This window comes from Pundamilia nyererei, unplaced genomic scaffold (genome assembly GCF_000239375.1).
Source record: "Pundamilia nyererei isolate P.nyererei 1_Seehausen unplaced genomic scaffold, PunNye1.0 scaffold00018, whole genome shotgun sequence".
NCBI lineage: Eukaryota > Metazoa > Chordata > Actinopteri > Cichliformes > Cichlidae > Pundamilia > Pundamilia nyererei.
In genome coordinates, this window is record NW_005187419.1 from 3,651,018 (window position 1) to 3,670,340 (window position 19,323).

At 39.6% G+C, this 19,323-nt stretch overlaps 1 protein-coding gene across 3 annotated transcripts in view; it reads right to left on the reverse strand.

Annotated features, from left to right (window-relative positions):
- The window catches only part of asic2 (acid-sensing (proton-gated) ion channel 2), a 389,751-nt gene that overhangs the window by 117,650 nt on the left and 252,778 nt on the right, over positions 1-19,323 (reverse strand). The window contains exon 1 of one of the 3 annotated variants that reach the window (XM_005726189.1): positions 3,969-6,105. The exons of the other annotated variants lie outside the window; for them this stretch is intronic. Coding sequence (XP_005726246.1) covers positions 3,969-4,661 — 693 coding nt within the window. The 5' untranslated portion in view covers positions 4,662-6,105. Of the gene's footprint in view, positions 1-3,968; positions 6,106-19,323 lie in introns of those variants that run through there. 3 annotated transcript variants of the gene reach the window in all.

Here is a 19,323-nt window from a genome sequence, read left to right on the forward strand (position 1 = left end):
TTGGGACTAGCTGTGGGGTGGCTGAGAATACATCAGTATTGGAGATGTGGGAGCAATACAGACCACCATAAACCACAGCACGGAGCTAAGAGATTTATTGATTTGCCAGCTTTCTACTAGTTCGCTGTGATGCAGTAGATTTAGCACATGAAATCCTGCTGCTATAAGGGCTGGGCAGAATTATGGGAACCATTTGTATTTGTGACCTGATCAACTAGATGCTTTTTTTTTTAATGCCATCACTCACTTCCAACTTCTTGTCATACCTTTTTCCTTCCTCTCCCACTCAAACCAGAGGCTGCCTGGCAGTTCAAAGGTTCCTCTGTACTCTGTAATAACCAACACATATTAAAACTGCATTTCCCACTTCTTACTAAGACAGTTTTTACACACAAAGAAAAGAGCTCTCTCATGTTTATTTAACCACAAGTCTATGTACGTGTACTTCCTATGTCTTGTTTAATCTAGCTGTTGCATCTTTTTTGGTCTTAGAGCGACGCTGCTTTAAATACAGTGATAATGAATAGGCCTCAGGGAGTCTTTGCTGACTTGTAGCAGCAGGCTAATGAGATTAGCAAAACCACTGAGGCCCGTTAACGCCATGAGGCCCACTTTAAGGTACAACAAGATGAAAAAGAAAACAGGACTGGAGCATCAATGTGATCTGCAGAGAAACTTATCATTAGCTGGCGTAGTATCCATGTAATAACTAAATAAGGAAACTTACATGGTGAAAAATATGCGCTAATTCTCGCTTGGTTGGGGATCAAACTGCTAGCGCTGCATCAACCTAGCTCCTTATGGTTTCTGCCTTTTGGATTTACTGGTATGGAGATAGATTGCACAGATTGAGTCTTTATGTTTGGACGTTTGTATGTTGTGAAAGCAAGAAAATCATTCAGGACAGAACTGCTGCTTGAACAGTTCACACCCTGAATGGATTCAGTATCAAAATTTTGCATTGTTATATTGCAGCCAACCAACTGAATGCTTCTCCTTGACATCGATAGCAGCAACGAGCCCTTTCTACTGCTGCAAATATTTCAAATATCTGAATTTAAACCAGAAAGAATATGTATTTGTCTTTACTGCAATCATCAGCATTCTTAAAAAAATTAATGGATGGCTTGGGGCATGGTTCTGATTGCACACTTAACTTGCATGGCAGCACTCTGATGTGCTTTGTCCTGTTTCTGACAGAGGACAAAAAGACAGAGTAAACACAAAGTTCAGCATGACAAATAAGTAAAACTAACGAAAACTAGTTTGATTGAAATGCACACACAGAAACAACAAGAGATGTGTGCGATTAGTCAGCTGGATGATTAATACAATTGGCTACAGCAATTATTCAAACTTTATTAATGCACAACTTAAGTTCACTCTTTGGTCTAAGATGCTATGCAGCCACTCATCACTAGTTGGAGCTACAGCTATTTCACATGGCAGCACCGCTCTCCGTCCTTCTTTGTCCTGGAAGTTCTAAAATACACCAGGGTGGAAAATAAGAGATGAAACCATCGTGTGTCTGTAGATAGAAAATGGGTGTATGTCTACTAAAATGGCATGTAAGTGCATTCAAAATGTGATTTGGTAAATGAGCTGATTCTTATAAAACGCTTTCCTGCTCTACCTGAGGACTGAAATCGCTTTATATTTCGAGTGTCATTCACCGATTCACACACATTCATTTGAGCACTTTTTATAATATTCACCCTTGCCCAAGTTGCTCATATTGGAGAGCAACTTGAGATACTTTTTTCTTAAGGACACTGTGGCATGCATACTGGAATGGGCAGAGATTGACCCATTAATGTTTCAATTGGAAGATGACCTGCTCTACCTCCTGAGCTACAGCCACCTCTGGTTATTGGTTATTTAAGAATGTAACTAATGGTTTCAGATGGCTCTTCTCTGATATTGTTTTATCATTTAACACACTCCTTGAACATCCCTAAAATCTATTTTCCCCTTACACCCTAAGTTTTTTTTCATAATCTGTGCTTTACTGTAAGGAGGTTTCGAAGCAATGCAATTATGCTGCTTTGTTTCTCAGCTTTTGTTTCTAAGTCTGCATGGCAAGCCATGTAAGAGCTTAAACACTAAAAGACTGAACTTGTATTAGACAACAAGAACAACTAAAAAGCTATTCATCTCTGAATCTCATTACTGAAGTGATAATGATGATGATGGTCTGCTCAGCTCTATTCAAAAGCATAAAGAGAGAAAAACACAGTTAGCTATAGTTTTCTTGTTAAACACAACAACTGTAATTCACTGGGATTTTTAGTGTAATTGTGAGTATACCACCTGAAATGTCCTGCCAGTCTGACAGTATTGATGAACAAGGAAAAACAAAACTAGCAACACATCATGCCACGATCTAAAGAAACAGCTTTAGACAACAAACTTATTGATATCTATCAATCTGTAAAGGGATATTAAGCCATTTCTAAGCCTTTGGGACTGCAGCGAACCAATATCCACAAATGAAGAAAACTTGGAATACTGGTAAACCTTCGTAGGATTGGCCACAGTGTTTTGAATCCATGCTAGATACCATGTTAATTAACTAGTTATTAGGTTTAGGTTCAGGAGGGCAATCACTTTTTCACACAGGGGCAGACAGGTATAGGTTGAATTTAACTGAACTGAATCTCTAAAAATTTCATGTTGAACCTGTGGTAAAATGTTCTCCATTAGAAGAATCAGCATTAAAGTAAATTAAAATGAACTGTTGTAAAGAAAGCATTACCTGACATTAACCTGAAACCTGAAGCCTAGACTACCCAACAATGACACTTGACAATCAACTGTTCAGCCAGAGCACTAATGCAGCACTAGTAGCAGAAGTAAATGAAAAGTCTTTGGTAACATAGATCTGCTAAATTTACTTCTTGTCAGATTTGTTGTCTTCATTCAAAACCAAAATGATAGCAATTAAGACAGTGACGCTAGCTTCTTCTAAAAGAAGGAATCTATGTCAACACATGGCAAATGACTAATATTCCACCCGCTATATGTACTCCTCAAGACCTCAAATTAGACTTTGATTAAATCCGTGGAGTTCTAACTGTTTTCTTCAGCTTCACATTCAGTACACACCATGTGCTGTATGTGATGTTTTGTCTTGGTTCCTTTTTTATTGCAGTAAAAGCAGACAAAGCCACTAATGATGTCAAAAAATAAATACTAAAAGTCTAAACTAAAACCTAAAAAGTAAAATCCAAATATATTTAATTGTCACCAGTCGAAAAAAACAACTATAATTACGCTCACTATGGATTTGTTTAGATTTGTGTGCATTTCATACAGATACTTAATCCTTTCTCCTTCTGTTTCCAACACTGAGTACATAGTAGAAAAGGGAAAAAAAGACAAAAAAAAAAGTTTAAAACACAGCTTGAGCTTCAACATTTCCACAGAGAAAACATCTGCCATGGTTCAAACATGGCAAGGGAGCCCACGAGAGAGTGTGGGCACAGAAATCCACCAAACTCACATCCGCAGAGAAAAAGAAGATGAGTGATCAGACACAGAGGCAGTAAACTAACCTGGGGCAGTACTGTTAAAGAACATTTTTGATATGTAGGGGTCGTTTAATAGCCATTCTTGCCCACGAGCCGATAATTAGCCCATTTCATCTGTGTTAATGTATGATAATGGCTACTGTCATGCAACTTCCGAAACAAATCTTCTGAAAATGCATAAACTCATATCCCTTGGTTATTTTCTTGGCCAAGAGGTCTGGTGGTGATTTAATAAATGCAGAAAATGATGTTCAAACATTTCTATGATGACCAACAAAGTTTTAACAGCCAGTTATGCGTAAAACAGATTTTACAGTCTTGTGTATTCAGGCTGACTACCGCAAAAGACGAGTTGCTTCAGCATGATGCAAATATTATTTTAACTTTTATACTGCAGTTTACTGCTTTCAGAAAGAAAAACACAAGAAGCCGACTTACAGAAGAGAAGTTATGAGCTCCACATGGCTCTCCTCTATATTTGCAGGACAGAAGCATGTCATCCAGTTGGTGGCTCAGTCTGTCCATAAACTCCAGGTTGGTCCCTTCAAAGTTTCTGGGTGGGAGAAAGAGCCTGAAGTCTGACAGTTTCTTGAACCAGGTGCGACGGTCCTCCTGAAGCAAGTCCAAAACCATGGGTCTCACTGTCCGGTTAGCAAGCAGCAGGCCCAGCCAGTGGCCAGCAAAGTACAGGTCACTCTTGGTGAGTTTGTAGAGGCGGATAGGGTTATTGTTACAGATAGTGACTGTAGGGAAAGCCAGTTCTTTGGCCCATTCAGTGTGGACTCGCGTGTATGTGGGAAAGGAAAGCCAGTGGAGTAAGCGGTTGGAGGACCAGGATAAAAGCAACCCTACAGAGGTGCAGAGTGCCAGAAGCCAGAAGGCCCTGCGGCCCACAGAGCCACCAGGGACGCAAATATGCCGCAAACCGTGTAGGCGTGTCCTTGACAGCAGAGTGGAAGTGACCTGGGCCAGAGTTGGCTTCGGATGAAGCCGCTGACGGCCTTTTCTGATCATGGCCGGGGATCCCCTCCGGAGACAGCGCCCTTCCAAGGCCATCGCTGTCCACAGTGCTCCTAAAGCTGCGGGAAAGGCTTCATTTCCCAGCCAGGCCTCAAGGGCTGGGGCCCACATGTAGCTCCAGGATAAATCCACTACTGTAATCCACACATGGATATGTGTTGGCCCTAAAAAACACTACAGACCTATAGACTTTGAAGTGCATTGACACTGCATGCACACACACACAAAAAGTGACCTTACGAAAGCTGTGTGTTTTGAAGCTGCCTTCTCTTATTGGTGCAGGAGCTCTGTTGAACTGAGCAGCAACTAGTTGTTGGTCATTTCTCTTGGTCTCTCCATGTGAGAGTGCTCCAATCATCCAGCTCAGCAGGGACAGAAAAAAAAAAAATCAGCTAGGCAAATGTGCTCCAAGCAAGGTGTCTTCTACATGAATGACTCCAGCATCCACGGCAGTTAGGGTGACAGTGAACAAGAGAGGATGAGACAGAGAGAGCGAAGGCAAGAGGAAGAGGGAGGGGAGGAGAGGAGAGAGGGAGAGAAGAGGACAGAATACAAAATACCACGGGCTTAGTACAGAGGACAAAAAACAAATGAAAGAAGGGAAGGTAATTAAAATAATGAGATGACAGAGGACAGAATTGGTTGGTGTGGTGCAGTCCGCAAGAAGAGCCGTGTTCCAGCGCTGTGCTTTGTCTTCTTTTGGGTTAAGTATGTGCTTTTGAGCTTCACAGCTTTGCAGAAGCATTCATCAGCCAGAGGCAGCAATCACTTCCTTGTCACTATTAAGTATGTGGTTTAATTGAATTCGCAAAAGTCTACGATCCTCATTTGTTTTCTTCTCCCACTTTCTGGTCTCACTTTTGGTGTCTTTAGTTCTTTCTGATGTCACTGATCCGCTCCTCGTCTGTCCCTGAACTCTGTTTTAACCGGCGTTATTAGGTCCTGCAGGTAAACACGGGACAGCTTCATCTTGCAGCGGACCTGCTTCTCAGCAGCGCGGCCACAGTTAGAGACGTACCACAACACACTTTCACATGGAGAAGGAGGCACTCATGCACGTACACGGACAAACACTCACAGCGGTTTCCTGCGGGAAACCAGACCAGAGATAATCTGTTCTGTCACACTCACATCTCAACATCTCTCCCCCCTTATCTGTCTCCTGTTATTCTTTCTTCTTCTTCTTCTTCCCCCCTAGTTTTTTCTCCCCCACTCACAGACAGGATCTCTAATCTCAATATTCCCCTCATGTCTCCGCTCCTCCTTCTAAAAATACTCTCTCCAAATCAAATCCATCAACTTGCCCTCATGCTCCTCCTCCTCTTGTCTTTTATGTCAGTCAAGCCCCGTAAGCTCGACCTCCTGTTGGGCACCCCACCTCCTCCTCTTCTTCTTTTTCACTTTGTCCGAGCACTCCCTTGCTTTTCTTCCATCAGGAAAGGCTTCTGTGTGCGCTTTCCTCTCTCTGTGTCCTTGTCAGCTTCATCCAGCTCGCTCCCTCTCCCTGGTCTGAATGACTTCTCTCCTCTCTGTGATCTCTCTTTTTTCTCCCCCTCCCTCTCTCGATGTCTCTCACGCTTTTGCTCCTCTGTTTTGCTCTGCTTTTCAGGCAGCTTGTCCCCCCATTGCTCTTCTTCTCCTCCTCCTGCGCCACAGCTCTGTCCACGCAGCCGGTGAGCCCGTCACTGATGAGAGCGCCTGTCTCTCTCTGTGCTAACTTGCGCCGTCCTTCGCCCCCCTCTGTTTGTCTGCTGCTGCTGCTGAGCCACACAGCCTCAGAGCGATGAGAGGCTGCTGTGTGCATGCAGTGCACAAAAGCCACGCGTAGAATCTCTTGTTCTCTGGGTTAATTTTTTTTTTATCTCATTCTTTTAAATCCGGCAATAGAGATTTTAAATTTGTTTGGAAAAACTGGATTGGATTAAAATGGGTTATGCACTCTTTGCCGACTTTAGCTTTGGTCTTTTAGCACTTTGTCTAGTAAAGGGACCGTCTTCCCTCAGCTAAGGACCTGCTCATTGAGATTCACTGGATTTTTCTCTTAACTTTAACTTGAAATGATCCACTAAACCTTAGACATTTTAGTCTAGCAAAATAATAAGCGAAAAGAAAATTATATACACACATTTTTCTTTTGATTAATTCCAAGCTGCTCTATTTCACGTACATTTGTCCTTGTTCCATAACCTGAGATCTAAACTCAGGTTAAGGAACAACCACTGATTTTTTTTGTTATTTTTTAAATATCTCAATAGCAAAATTGATATGACCCAAATAAACACTCTGGCAATGGTATGTTTAGTGCTATGAATTGAAAAAACTTTGTAAATCATTCATTTTTTTACACATATTTTCCATTTTTAATTTATTTGGTTCTTTGTAAGTAGCGCTGGTGGCCTCTGTAGTTCTATAAAGACAACGACCTTAATACATACCAAGCGAGGCTGCATATTCAATTCTCTGAGAAAGCTCATTTTATTTTTCATAAAACGTAGAGGCATAGTTCAGTCTTTGAGCGTCTCCTTTGTGGCTCTGAGCAGAACAACCTTCCACACAACAAAATGTTATCTTATTACCTCGTTTCGGATGCAAACCCACCTTTTGTACCATTTTTTTCCTTTTTTAATGGTGAAGGATTATTGCATTCCTGGTCTGCAAATATCACTTGCGCCAACAAGCACTCTCCGTTTAGGACAGTCAAGTTAAATAGCCTTCGTCAATACAAGTAAACAGACAGCTTCAGAGCCAACTCGCTGTAAGGGCTCTTGTTCACCGAGTCCTGCAATGCATGGTTTTGTAAAATTCAAGGTTTCACTCATTAACATTCAATAATGTTCTTGTGCCAATTATAGAGGAGACCATTTTCTCCCTGTGTGATGAAGGCTATTTTTCCACTTCATTTAAATTTTTTAGATTGCTTCATTAAACTCCCCTAAGCTGTTCTCTGTTTCTACAGAAAAATGTATAATAAAGCTCAGAATATAACCCCGTCTATATAATTTGTCAGAACCTGCAATGTGTGGTGGCTCTGAATAATTATCAGGATATTAGATCATTTTTGTAGTAGTATATAATAAATGCCAGAGACCAAACGAATTAATATAAAACGGTTTCTTAACATCACGGGGTGAATATCGAACTCCGCGTGTAGGTTTGACATGATTTTGACTGGAACCGTGTTGCTTGTTGCCGTTCAGCTGAAAGTTCTCGAACGCTGCTTGACAACTTCTTGTGATCTCATCTTTGAATGCGTAATGATAAGACATTTTTTAACTTTGAACTATAGAGCCCACACATAAGTTTAAAGAAACATTTCAAGCTGTCAAGAGAAATTAGCACAGAAATCCAAACTGGCATGTGCTCGCATTTGCACACATAATGAAGCGCATCGTTCCCAAACAGCAAAACGTGCACTGTGAAAACGTTAAAACAGGTCCATGTATAATGCATAACCAGCAAAAATACAAAGAACAGGAACACAGTGTGAAATCTGGAATGTCAAATGCGTGCATGTATACATATTTCTTCTAACGCCTACTGTATGCTATGGTGGAATGCATAAGCACGCACACATTCACTGCCTACAGCTAGAGGCAGAGGCAGCCTTCCAGAGCTTGGATCCACAGGCTGAATAATTAGCTTGGAGCCATAAAGAGGGTTTCTCAGTCCAGCTATGCAGCCAGTGTAACGAACAGCTCAAAGGCTCAATATATCCAATTTGCAATTCTAAAACATAAGGGAAATCACAGATTAATTAGGGACACAGCCAGCCCAAACATCAGATACAATTAGACCGCATTGTATAGCTGCAGCATCGTGGCATGTGACTCCTATAAAATAATCCGGTATGTTTTAGTCAAATGCACCGTCACAAGATCAAAGGCCACATAGTGGCAAACTGGCAGCGAGAGAGCAGCTTGTAAATACAAACCACAATTAAACATTCATAGATTCATGTTAATGAGGCCTAGAATGTTTCACAAGCCTGCATTAAACACTTAATAGTTAAACAGGAACTCTGCGAGGTTGTAGTTGATTCACAAGAGGGCAAGCTCCACGCTGGCCTTGTTGGTGAATGCACAGGTGAGGCTGTGTCAAGGGCAAGCAGGACACAGGAGGCAAAGAAAAACAGTATACATGCGCTGGGATGCCATTAATCAAAACCCCAGCTTAATTTAAAATGTTAGCGGTGGCAGGCGAAGCAATCAGTGGCTTTTTCTGAGCTGTTAGACTTTTCCAAACTAACGGCAGCAACACTTGTCATCAAGAGAAAAAAGCTTAGCGGGCAGCTTCACTTTCCATCTTCCAGCTGGACCTAAAGCTTTTATTTTTTTAATACAAAGATAAGTCCCTGGGTAGCTACTGATTAAAACTTAAAGACTGATGTCTCATGATAGTAGCTCATTTAATCATTATTCCATCTAATAGTTGTTGTCAGGGTTCATAGAACCATCTAGAGATAGCTTCCTTTGTGATGTGACAGAGGTTTGGCTTGGACTTGTCTATCATCTTCGAGTCTATGTCAGGGATAACAACATGTTGAGGTGTGGCGCTCATTTGAGGCCAGAAAACTGGCTCCAGTGAAATCCTCAGCAAGTTCCCCATCAAAGAATTCATATACTCAAACAAAGGTAGTGAATGCTGCTGTGCTCATCAATTTAGCTTAATTGATTTAACCTTAAAACAGCTGCTGCCTTGCATTAACACGAAAAGTGTCTTTGATGTAGCTGATGCAGGCAGAACTGTCCTCCGGCATTCTTCTCCTGTAGAAGGCAGTCTCTTTGGTTTATAGCAACACCTGCTCTAGATATTTTTTGTGTGTAAAAATAAGCCAGACTAAACCTTTACTAAACATTTCTCTGTTATAGACCTTGGAGACACTTTCCAGAAGTTTTTCAGTGACTTATTCTTACATTTAGAATCACCCACTAAAATGCATTTTCTGTAAAACCTACACAGTGTTCACACCATTTTTATCCAAGCAGTCACTCTTTTTCTGTTAATCAAAAAGACTGACCTCATTAGTAGTCAAAATCTTATCAGTGTATTTTTAAGCAACAATTCTTTTGCTCTATAATTAAGGATTAAGCTAAATAAATCTGATATGTCTCGGTTTTCTTTACTTTGTTTGTTTAGATAAAGTACGTCACTCTGTACAAACTGCCTCCATGTGCAGCAGCTCAAAAGACAAATGCTGGTGAGACGCTTAAAAACAGTAAACCGAGACAAACAAAGGAGACTGTAGAGCTGAAAGGACGTGAGATAAGTGGCAGTTATCTGTGGATTTGTTACCAGTAGCAACACCTTCAGTAATCAGTTAACATGAATATTGATCACTGCCACTTTCAGCTACGAAATTCAGTCTTAGTGAAGAGGACTATAAATGCATAGGGGTGTTCAGACATATATACAAGTCACATATACAGGACTATAATACTTTTTTCAGTGAACAGAATGAGATAAATAACTGGTCTTTTTTTGAAGTAAAACACAAATCAGCATGTTGCTTAATTGAACATAAGCAATCAGTCTGCTGTGCCAAATTCAGAAAAAACTGGCTCTACTCAAGACCGACTATTACAGAAGTTGCCCTTTGCACTCACCTGCATACTCATTTTGATTGAAAAGTCTGAGTCACATAGAGAATAATAGGGCTCATGGTGATCATCCTACCTGTAAACGGCACAGCTGTCTGCTCTGTCGGAGCAGGAGGTGACATCACTCAAAGAAAGCCACCAAAAAAAACAGTCTCAGCAAGAAAACAGTTAGCAGTGATGGAGATGCTGTAATTTAGCCTGCAGGCTGAAAAAGAAGCATCGTTTTTTGTGTTAAGAAAAAACCACAGGAGCTCTGTTGCACATAGTCAGAAAGACTTATTTTAAAACTAGCTTTCTATACTGCGAAAGACTTCAGCAACTGTCTAAAAGCAGCTCAACTTGCACAGTAAGTGTTAAGTTGAGATTAAATAATGTTAAATTGCACGAAGCCCTAATGATATCTGTGGGATTGATAATAAAAAACACACAATTGTAGTGCAAAAAGAATATTAAGAACACATTTAGAAACCTAAGAATAAAAACTGAGCATAGCTATTATTTAATCAGAATTTTGAACTCGTTTATTTTATTAAATGTAGGTATTATATTTTTCTTTGTCAAAATTAGAGAGAAATAACTGAGGGTTACTAGCTCCTCGCCGGCTAATAAAAAGCAGATTTACTTCATTTTCTGCTAAATCAATAGAGGTGGAAGTGGAATGACTCCAGCCCTGATGGCTCGAGGGTGGCCTGGAGGAACCCACAACACCGGTGCTGTCGATCGCCCAACATTACAGAAGCAAACTGTGCTGAACATGATCACCTCTATTTTTATTAATTGTGGTCACAGAACCATAACGAGGCACAGCTCAATAAAAAGAGACCACTGATGTTAGGTTTCACCTGCTCGTTCAATATACTTATGCCACATCTGCTGCCACTGCTAAATGTTTTTAATTGATTCTCCGCATCATTAGGGAGTAGATTATGATGTTCCATATATCTTATATAACACATCAATTTGTCTGACTGATTTTGTTGCTCATTTTCAAAACCACAACTTATTTAAAATAAATCAGGAATTTTATAGCACATCATTAACAATGTACTCTTAGACTGCTGGAGTAAAGTGGACAGAATCTGACAAATCCTTCCACCTACATTACCAACAACCAAAGCTGACACCTGCAGCTTAGTCAGGCGTTCATACTTGTAATGCTAATAGTGGTTAATGAAGCCTCAAGTTGGTAAAGCTTCAAGTTGCTAAAGCCTCCAGCAGAGATGAGGTGTGTGGGACTGACCAAGATGTGAAAAATCAGATATTATCCCCCCAGTATCCATAATTTTATACAGTCACTGAACCTCTTCGTAGTTGTTATTCATACGGATCCTGTGCTACCTCCAAAATCAGCTTCTCGTTTGAGGACAAAGGGAGCAAGCCAGGCAAACACTATCCTTTTTTTTTTTCATCTGCTTCATGGTTGATTAGGTTTGTTTTCATGCTGCTGCTCTTTTTTATTAAACTACCACCACCTTTTTTGATTTAAAAATAGCAGGAAGCAGCTGCTTTAGATCTATCCTCACACCTGGCCCACATTTAGACAGAGCAGAAGGACATTTAAAATCTGACGAGCAAGTAGTTACAACAAAAAAGGGGACGGTGCTTAAAATGTGGGCGCGCACACATCTCAATGAATGTCCCAGTTTTAATAACACCAAAACTGGTGTGTCATTCATCCAGCTGGACTCCAGTCCCCATGATTACACAATCAGCTTCAGTTACACTTAGAATTTTCCCCAACTGACACTAGCTAAACACTGTCTGACAGGTTGGCAGCATCCCAGCTCCACTCTGCAAACACACTCCTAACCTTTATGGCTCCCTGCGGCCATCCACACACTTTGATAACCCCGGCCATGATTCAGTCTGCACACCAAAGAATCAACAGAAAACAATTGATGTCTTACCCTGGGATAAACTTAACACTAAAAGCATTCCTGTTTCCATAATTGTTGGAGCATTGCTGGAAATTGAATTAAATGCAAAAAGACATAATGTGCAAGTCATTGAAATTCTATATTCAACTGAATTTTGTACAGTTTGTTTTTATAATGCATTAAAATAAATTGGTTAGCAGTGGTAAATGGACTGATTCTTATATAGCGCTTTTCTACTCTCCCGGAGTACTCAAAGCACTCTAATGGTTTGACATTGTCTTGCAGAAATAAGCAAGGCCTTTCTTAAAGACAATTATGTGACATCATGTAACTCAAGCCTGTCCACAAAGCTACATAATGCCTCTTCTCTTTAATTTGCATGATATGGTACTCTTGATTTTCAAACAGACTTTCAGATTTTGTGTATCCAGATGGCAATGGCAGCATTACTGGCTCTTGTTTGGGTGCTGGTAGAGTTCTGACTTGCATTTGTGAACAATCTTTGCTCACTGAACATAAACACACATTTTCAGAAGTGTTACTGAAACATTGCTGTGAGCCATTTAAGAATTGTGATTTATTTGTTTACTTTTATGCATTTTTTAAGGAGTTCTTAGAGGTATTAGCTAGTAGATCATGCTCGTTCAGCACTGGAGTTTTGCCTTTTCCCTTATAGATAATTGTCTGGAACTGTTACTATCGGTTACTACAATATGATAGTATCTAGAGATTATCAAGTTTATGATGGAAATATTTTCCTACACAAGCTTAAAAAAAGAAGAACCAATTCTTATCTTTACTTCTGAAAGATACTCTGGTATACTGTATTCAGTTCTGATACCGACACAGTTGACTTTTTCACAACCTTTCCACTCTTTTGTTGTATAGGGCGTGAACGGTTATATAACACTGCCCAGACCTGTTGGTAGAAATAGTAATGGGGGTAACTTTAGGTCAGTGAAATCTAATTTACAATGTTTGTTTCTGCCATAACACTTATTGAGCACCAACTGCTGGCTGTTATGCAATAAGCAAACTATTTTAATTCTACCTTTTTACAAAATGAGGGTACTTAAATTTGCATTATTTGCATCGAAACTACAAATGAAATCAGCAAGTCTAGCTGGGTTCTACGATGGGTTTGTCCATTTTTCCCCTGTTATACTCACTTTGCAAGTTACCCATAAATCAACACTTAAACTTTGCATGTCACGTATTTTTCCAGGTGAAATTACTTTGTTTTTTTTTTTTCAAGGTAATACAGTCCATAAGCACAAACTGAATTAATAAAGTAACACTATCATGAAAATAGGCAGAGTCTCTGAAGGCAGTCACAAATATGTGCAACAAATAAAGCTAAAACTTTTCTCTTTCTTGCTTCGGGCAACTAGCAAACATTAAAAACTCTCACCATGCATGCTCACAGCTTCTTGAGTGTGTCAGACTGTGACTTGGTAGTTATCAGCTTGCTCTTGTACAGCTGGTAAAGATTAGCATGTTGGTCCTTTGAGCTCAGACAGCTGATTGATCATGAGAGAAATCACTCTGCTGCACATTTAAGATGGCTGGGAAGACAGAATCTGCAGCTTTGACACATAAAAATCTTGTTAAATCAAGAATTGAATTTCCAGCTGTTTTTTTCTCTTCTGATTGGCAGGATTTCATAAAGTACACCAAAAGCAAAGTTTCACTTGTGTCACTATAGGCCCGGACCTCACCTACCCCCTGCAAAAAAGGAAAAAAAAGTCCATCATGTTTACGTACAATTAGCATCCAGGTGCAAATGTATCATTCCCTTACTAATGATACAAGTCTCACTGCAGCTTTGCTTGCCGTCTCTCTCTTCATTTTTTTTCTGATCATTTTTCTTACAACAGGATTTGTTCCAGGGTTTCCATGGTAACACTCGCTACAGCTTAACTAACAGAATGACCAAAGACTGAACGTGGCAACACTCGGGGTTAAGGATCTACGTTTTTCACCTTTACTAAAAATAAAGCCAATTAAATTTAAAATGAACCCATCCTAGTCTAGGATCTTAATAACAACAGAAAGGATAAAGAAAATCTCTGTTAGGGAATTGAAAGCTCAGAGCCGAGACTGCCACAACAGTTCCAGCTAATGATGCCATTAGTGCTTTGGAGCACCACAATCAATCAGAGAAGTGATTAGCATGAGCATGTACAGAGAGTCGGGCCATTAGTCAAATGGGCCGTGTATAACCTTCAAGACATCGAGTCATCCGACATGCTTACACCTGCACACTAGAAAAAAAAGGTGCATCGCAGGGCAAACAAAAAACATACAAATAGCCTTTATTAATACATGTTAAAAAGTATAATTATGTTGAGAGGGGTGTTGTGTTTCCATGGTAATTTTAGAGCGAAACAAAACGAGATCCAAATTTAGTCAAAGATTAAGTATGTAGGTAAGGTACCGCAGAGCTGTCTGACCTGAGCAGTAGAAGCAAAGTTTACTTTTTAAGCGAGATGGATTAATGGTCTACCTCTGAATGCATTCTGTTGCATAATAAATGGAAATGAAAAATGTTTCAGGCAGATGATTTAATGGAAAAACAGCAAACGCCGAGCTGACACTGAGCCAGGCCAGATGAGGGTGCTGAGGTGAAGCAAGAGAGAAAACACAGAGGGCAGTCAACGCTTTTGTTAAAATGCAACCATGGAAATCCATCTGTCCTTATCTCCATAACTTATGTCAAAATAACAACGATGTCTCTGAAGTGATTCGTTTTGTGCAACTTTGAGCAAAACGTCATCTGGATTTAAAGTGAGTGGAAATGTTCGGCAGATGTAGCAGACGTGGCAGTGACTGATGGTTAAAAGATTTAGTTAATTTTGATCAAATGCGACACTAATTTATTTCAGAATATGCAAAGAATTGTCAAACACTGATACTTCATAATTAATGCAATGTTAATGACGCAGGGATTTATGAGAGTCGGGGAGATGGCATATGCCAAAGTCATTTAGGGAGTTGATGACTTTATGTTAACCCCAAGTTAATTCATTCAGAGCTTCGTATTTCTAGCTCGAGTCTACCTTAAGAGCTACAGGTTTATGCACGGAGGGACAAAGCACAAGCAGACAGGGAAGAAAATATGAACAGCTTGGATATACTGGCACTGCATGTATTATTTATTTATTTTTTTCACACTTCAACACAAGAGAACAAGAAGAATGTGTCTGAATAAAATAATCAAAAATCTTTTGTAAGCAGCGAGTGAGGAGAATATTTAAAGAAACAATCGAAGCACAGTTTGATGAGAAAATCCTGGTGCTGCTCAGCTTTCTCTCATTTATGAACTTCAACCAATGTTGAATAGCGGTATCATATTTGTATTGTAGAGATCGATTTTCACAACTGTAATGAATACAAATCACCACTGAATTAGCACCTTTATATCTCACCTGGCTACAGGGCGACGCTCAGCATTATTAGCTGCAGTAGCCACAATAACGCATTTAATGACTGAAAATGAAATGAATGAAAAAGATGTTAAGAAAAAAGTAATTAGATGTTGCAAATAAAATCCATTTGGTATGATTCAATAAGACCCACATCATAACAGATAAAATGGGGAAAAAACCCACACACACTTTTTCTCTCTGTCTTGAAATTGCAGATCAATAAGAAAAAATTATGTTATTACGTCTTCACTGTACCTCTAATTTGTCTTAATTCCTGTGATTTATTGGGGCTACTTGATTATGACAAAAATCATTTAGTTTAGAGAAGCTTGGTCAAGACTGAGATCTCAATTACTTCACACGATTGCTCTTAATTTATTGAGCTTTTTGCTATTCTACATGTTCACCTATTAAACGCATGTGACGTTCATTTCCTTTAGATGGGTCCTTTTGAACAAAGGGCTCTTTTACCTGCATCTTTGGGTGAAACTGAGTAAACTAAGACTGAGCTTAAGCTTTAAAGAAGGAGCCAAAATGCTGCACTGGATTTATATTCAACATAATATAAAATAAGTGTTTCACAGAAAAAAAAAACAAGTAAATGCAAAAAGTTGTTTCTCTGTAAGGGAAATCTTGTAATCATAATATGTTGAATTCATATTGTGATCAAGCGTTAACAGTTACCCAAGATTAAAAAGACTCACAGTTTCTTAACTTAATATAAATCCTAGAATTCCTCTTTATGATCAGTCCTGTCATTACATCTTCACACGCTCAACATTAATACTAGGTGTGCTGTTCCTTAGCAACTCAAACTAGGGCCAAACTTCAAAGAAATAACGTCCCTTCTCTTTCCATGCCATAGCTTATTAACCAGCAGGTAGTTTAGAGCACATAAGCTATTTTGAATCAAAGCGCACAGCAGAGGCAGCAGTGTAGCTGGAACTGAAAATCTAACACCGTCATCAGCATCAGTAAAAATACCCTCAGCAAGACTCCACTCTTTGATTTAACTGTGAAAATTATTTTAGTGAACTTTGTGGCCAAACTATAAAAACAGGCAGGCAAGTCATCGTTTTCCTCCCAGATCAGAGTAAATTTACACCCAGCATTCAAGTTTTCTGTTTCACTCAAATACTGTATCTCCTGAGAATGTATGTCTGATGAGTCTCACAACAGTACAAGAACCTTGCAGCTTTCAAATTTGCTGGCTGAGCTGCAAAGATAATACCCAGGATCAAAACTCCTCACACTTGTCAACAGTGGATGGTTCTCAGGGAGACGGAGGAAGGACGGAAAGTATGAGAACTGTGGAAGACATTCAGTAGGAAGCCTGCTTCCAGCTGTTTCCCTAAGGAAACATTGACCCTTCTGAGAATCTGCTTTTAGCGGCGCGCAGGAAGAAGACTGCCCTGGCACAGCACTGTAAGTCCTCCCATGAATTAAAGATGAGCTCAAGTTATTCTTCTGGCTTGAACTGACTGGAACAGATTTACAATTTGCATTTTATTTGAAAAGAACATAACCATCACATTCTTTCATTTCAGGATCATATGTGACACATCTATGGTCAGTTTTCCAGGTTGCTCGGGAGATGATGGAGGCAGCATTTCAGAAATAACGGTTAACTGTGTTTGTGTGAAATGTGTTATTTCAAGGCTGGGCAACGCTCAGAAAAAAGGGATCTTAACGTGAAAGATGAAACCATGTGAAAAGAAATTAAATCTAATTATTATTTTATTAAGTAAAGGTTTGTGATGCAGAACATCATTTAAAAAATGACTGAAAATGTTATATTTATATTTGTGAAAAACACTTTCTTTTTGTTTGTAACTTTCTTACAGAACTTGTGCATCAAACTTAACTTGTTAATTCAGGATTTTCTTCCTAGCCACATTCTTGTTATGCCAAAACCAATTTACGTGACAGTGAGCTGAAGAAAGGTGCTGCCGTCTCCCCGATGCAAGTGTGCAAACATCTCTGCTGAAAGGTTGATGCATTTGAAGCCTGTAGACGATATCATGAACAGATGTGGTGCACAGTACAGCTGTGCTTTAATCTAAACACAAACATCAGCCTCACAATGAAAACGTCAACATGCTGTTGTTAAGTGGGTATAATGTTTGCCATCTCAGTTTACTGTGGTTGTATGCTAATTTGGATTAGCAAATTACACAAGTACAACAGAGGCTAATGGATACTAAGCAAAGTACTGACAAACTGAAGCCATTTTCACTCGTGCACTGCAGTTGTGAACGTTTCTAGTCACTACTTTAAAGATGTACTTCATAGTTTCATAGTAGTTTTATGTTGTGTCGATTTTCGTGGGTTTTCCAATTGTTAAATCTTTTCAAACATTTGTTATTTCCAACATTTATTGTTTATGTTCTAGTTTGTTGTATTTTGATATGTTTTGTCTTTTTAATCCACTACATTACAACAATACTAATTTGATGATGATGGCAGTGTTCATTCAGGTGATTGTCCAACTTTATAGGATTCTTCCCCGGAACACCGTGGGTATGAAACTTCAAGAAAATCTAGACAATCATTATTGATCAATGATAAATAATTTAAACTTTTTCTTCTTTTCTTCTCCATCCGGCTGCCCCATTAGGACTTGCATTGTGTGTGAATTCATCTGCCTCGATCCCACCCTATTCCTACCATCCTCCTCTGTCACAGCAACCCCCTGGACTTCTTTACTGCATCCTTGAATCTTCTCTGTGGTCTTTGTTTTCCTCTACTTTCTGGCAGATCCATCTTCTACCTCCATTGCCCAGTATATCTACCATGCCTCTGATATACCCATTTCTAATCTTGTCCATCCCAGTCCCTCCCAATGAAAATCGTAACATCTTCAACTCTGCCACCTCAACATCATAGCAGGTCTCACTAGCATCTTGTAGACATCCTCTTTCACTCTTGCTGCTATCCTTCTGTTATTAATCACTCCTGACACTCATCTTCACCCACTCCATTCTGCCTACACTCTTCTTCACCTCTCTTGTGCTCAGTCCATTGGTTTGAATGGTTGATCTCAGGTCATCAGCACGAGCCTCCTTCTCATTCATAAGCATGTATTCTGTCTTGCTTCTACTGACATTCATTTATCTTGTCTTCAGAGCAGACCTCCACCTCTCCAGGGTTTCTCCAGTGCTCCTCACTCTCGCTACACATCACAATGTTGTCTGCGAATATGCTAGTCCACAGAAGCTCCAGCATGACCTCCCCTGTCAGCCTATCTATCCCTCTGGGGACACAGAGCTTAAATACCAATGAAACACATTTTTTTAGTCATATAAGCCTGCACTAAGTGAAGGACAGTCTAGAGCTGTTACAATATTGTGCAAAAACTGTTTATTAATGTAATTAAGCATATAAACTGATGGATTAGAAATGCTTAAAACATGTTAGATATAGTGTGACTCCAAAGAGCAGCAGGTTAACATGACCTCAAAAGCCACTCACACAATGAGCCATTATTTTTCAGGTAGAAGCCTGTGATTGTCAAGTACAAAGTACATTATCTGGCAGCAGCTCTTACCAAAGTTCAGTGCTTCTCACAAGAGAAGTGAGAAAAACTGCTCTAATCTAGAACTTGTTCTTTAGACCTAAAGAACATCAAAAGTTATTTCAGGTCAGTGCTGGTAAACTGAATGTCTTTTTATCTTTTTATCTCTTTTCTTTTCTTTCTGTTTTTAATATCCACACCTGGTTGAGTAAAAAGGAAAGAGCGTCTGAAAGAAAAGTGTGGCTGTGCACTCCAAACAGTGTCCAGCCAGATTATTTGTTATGCTGACAGTGAAGGCACCTTGCAAACCTATGAGCTGGCAAACTCTCTCAGCACACTCAATTCAGAGTATAGCAG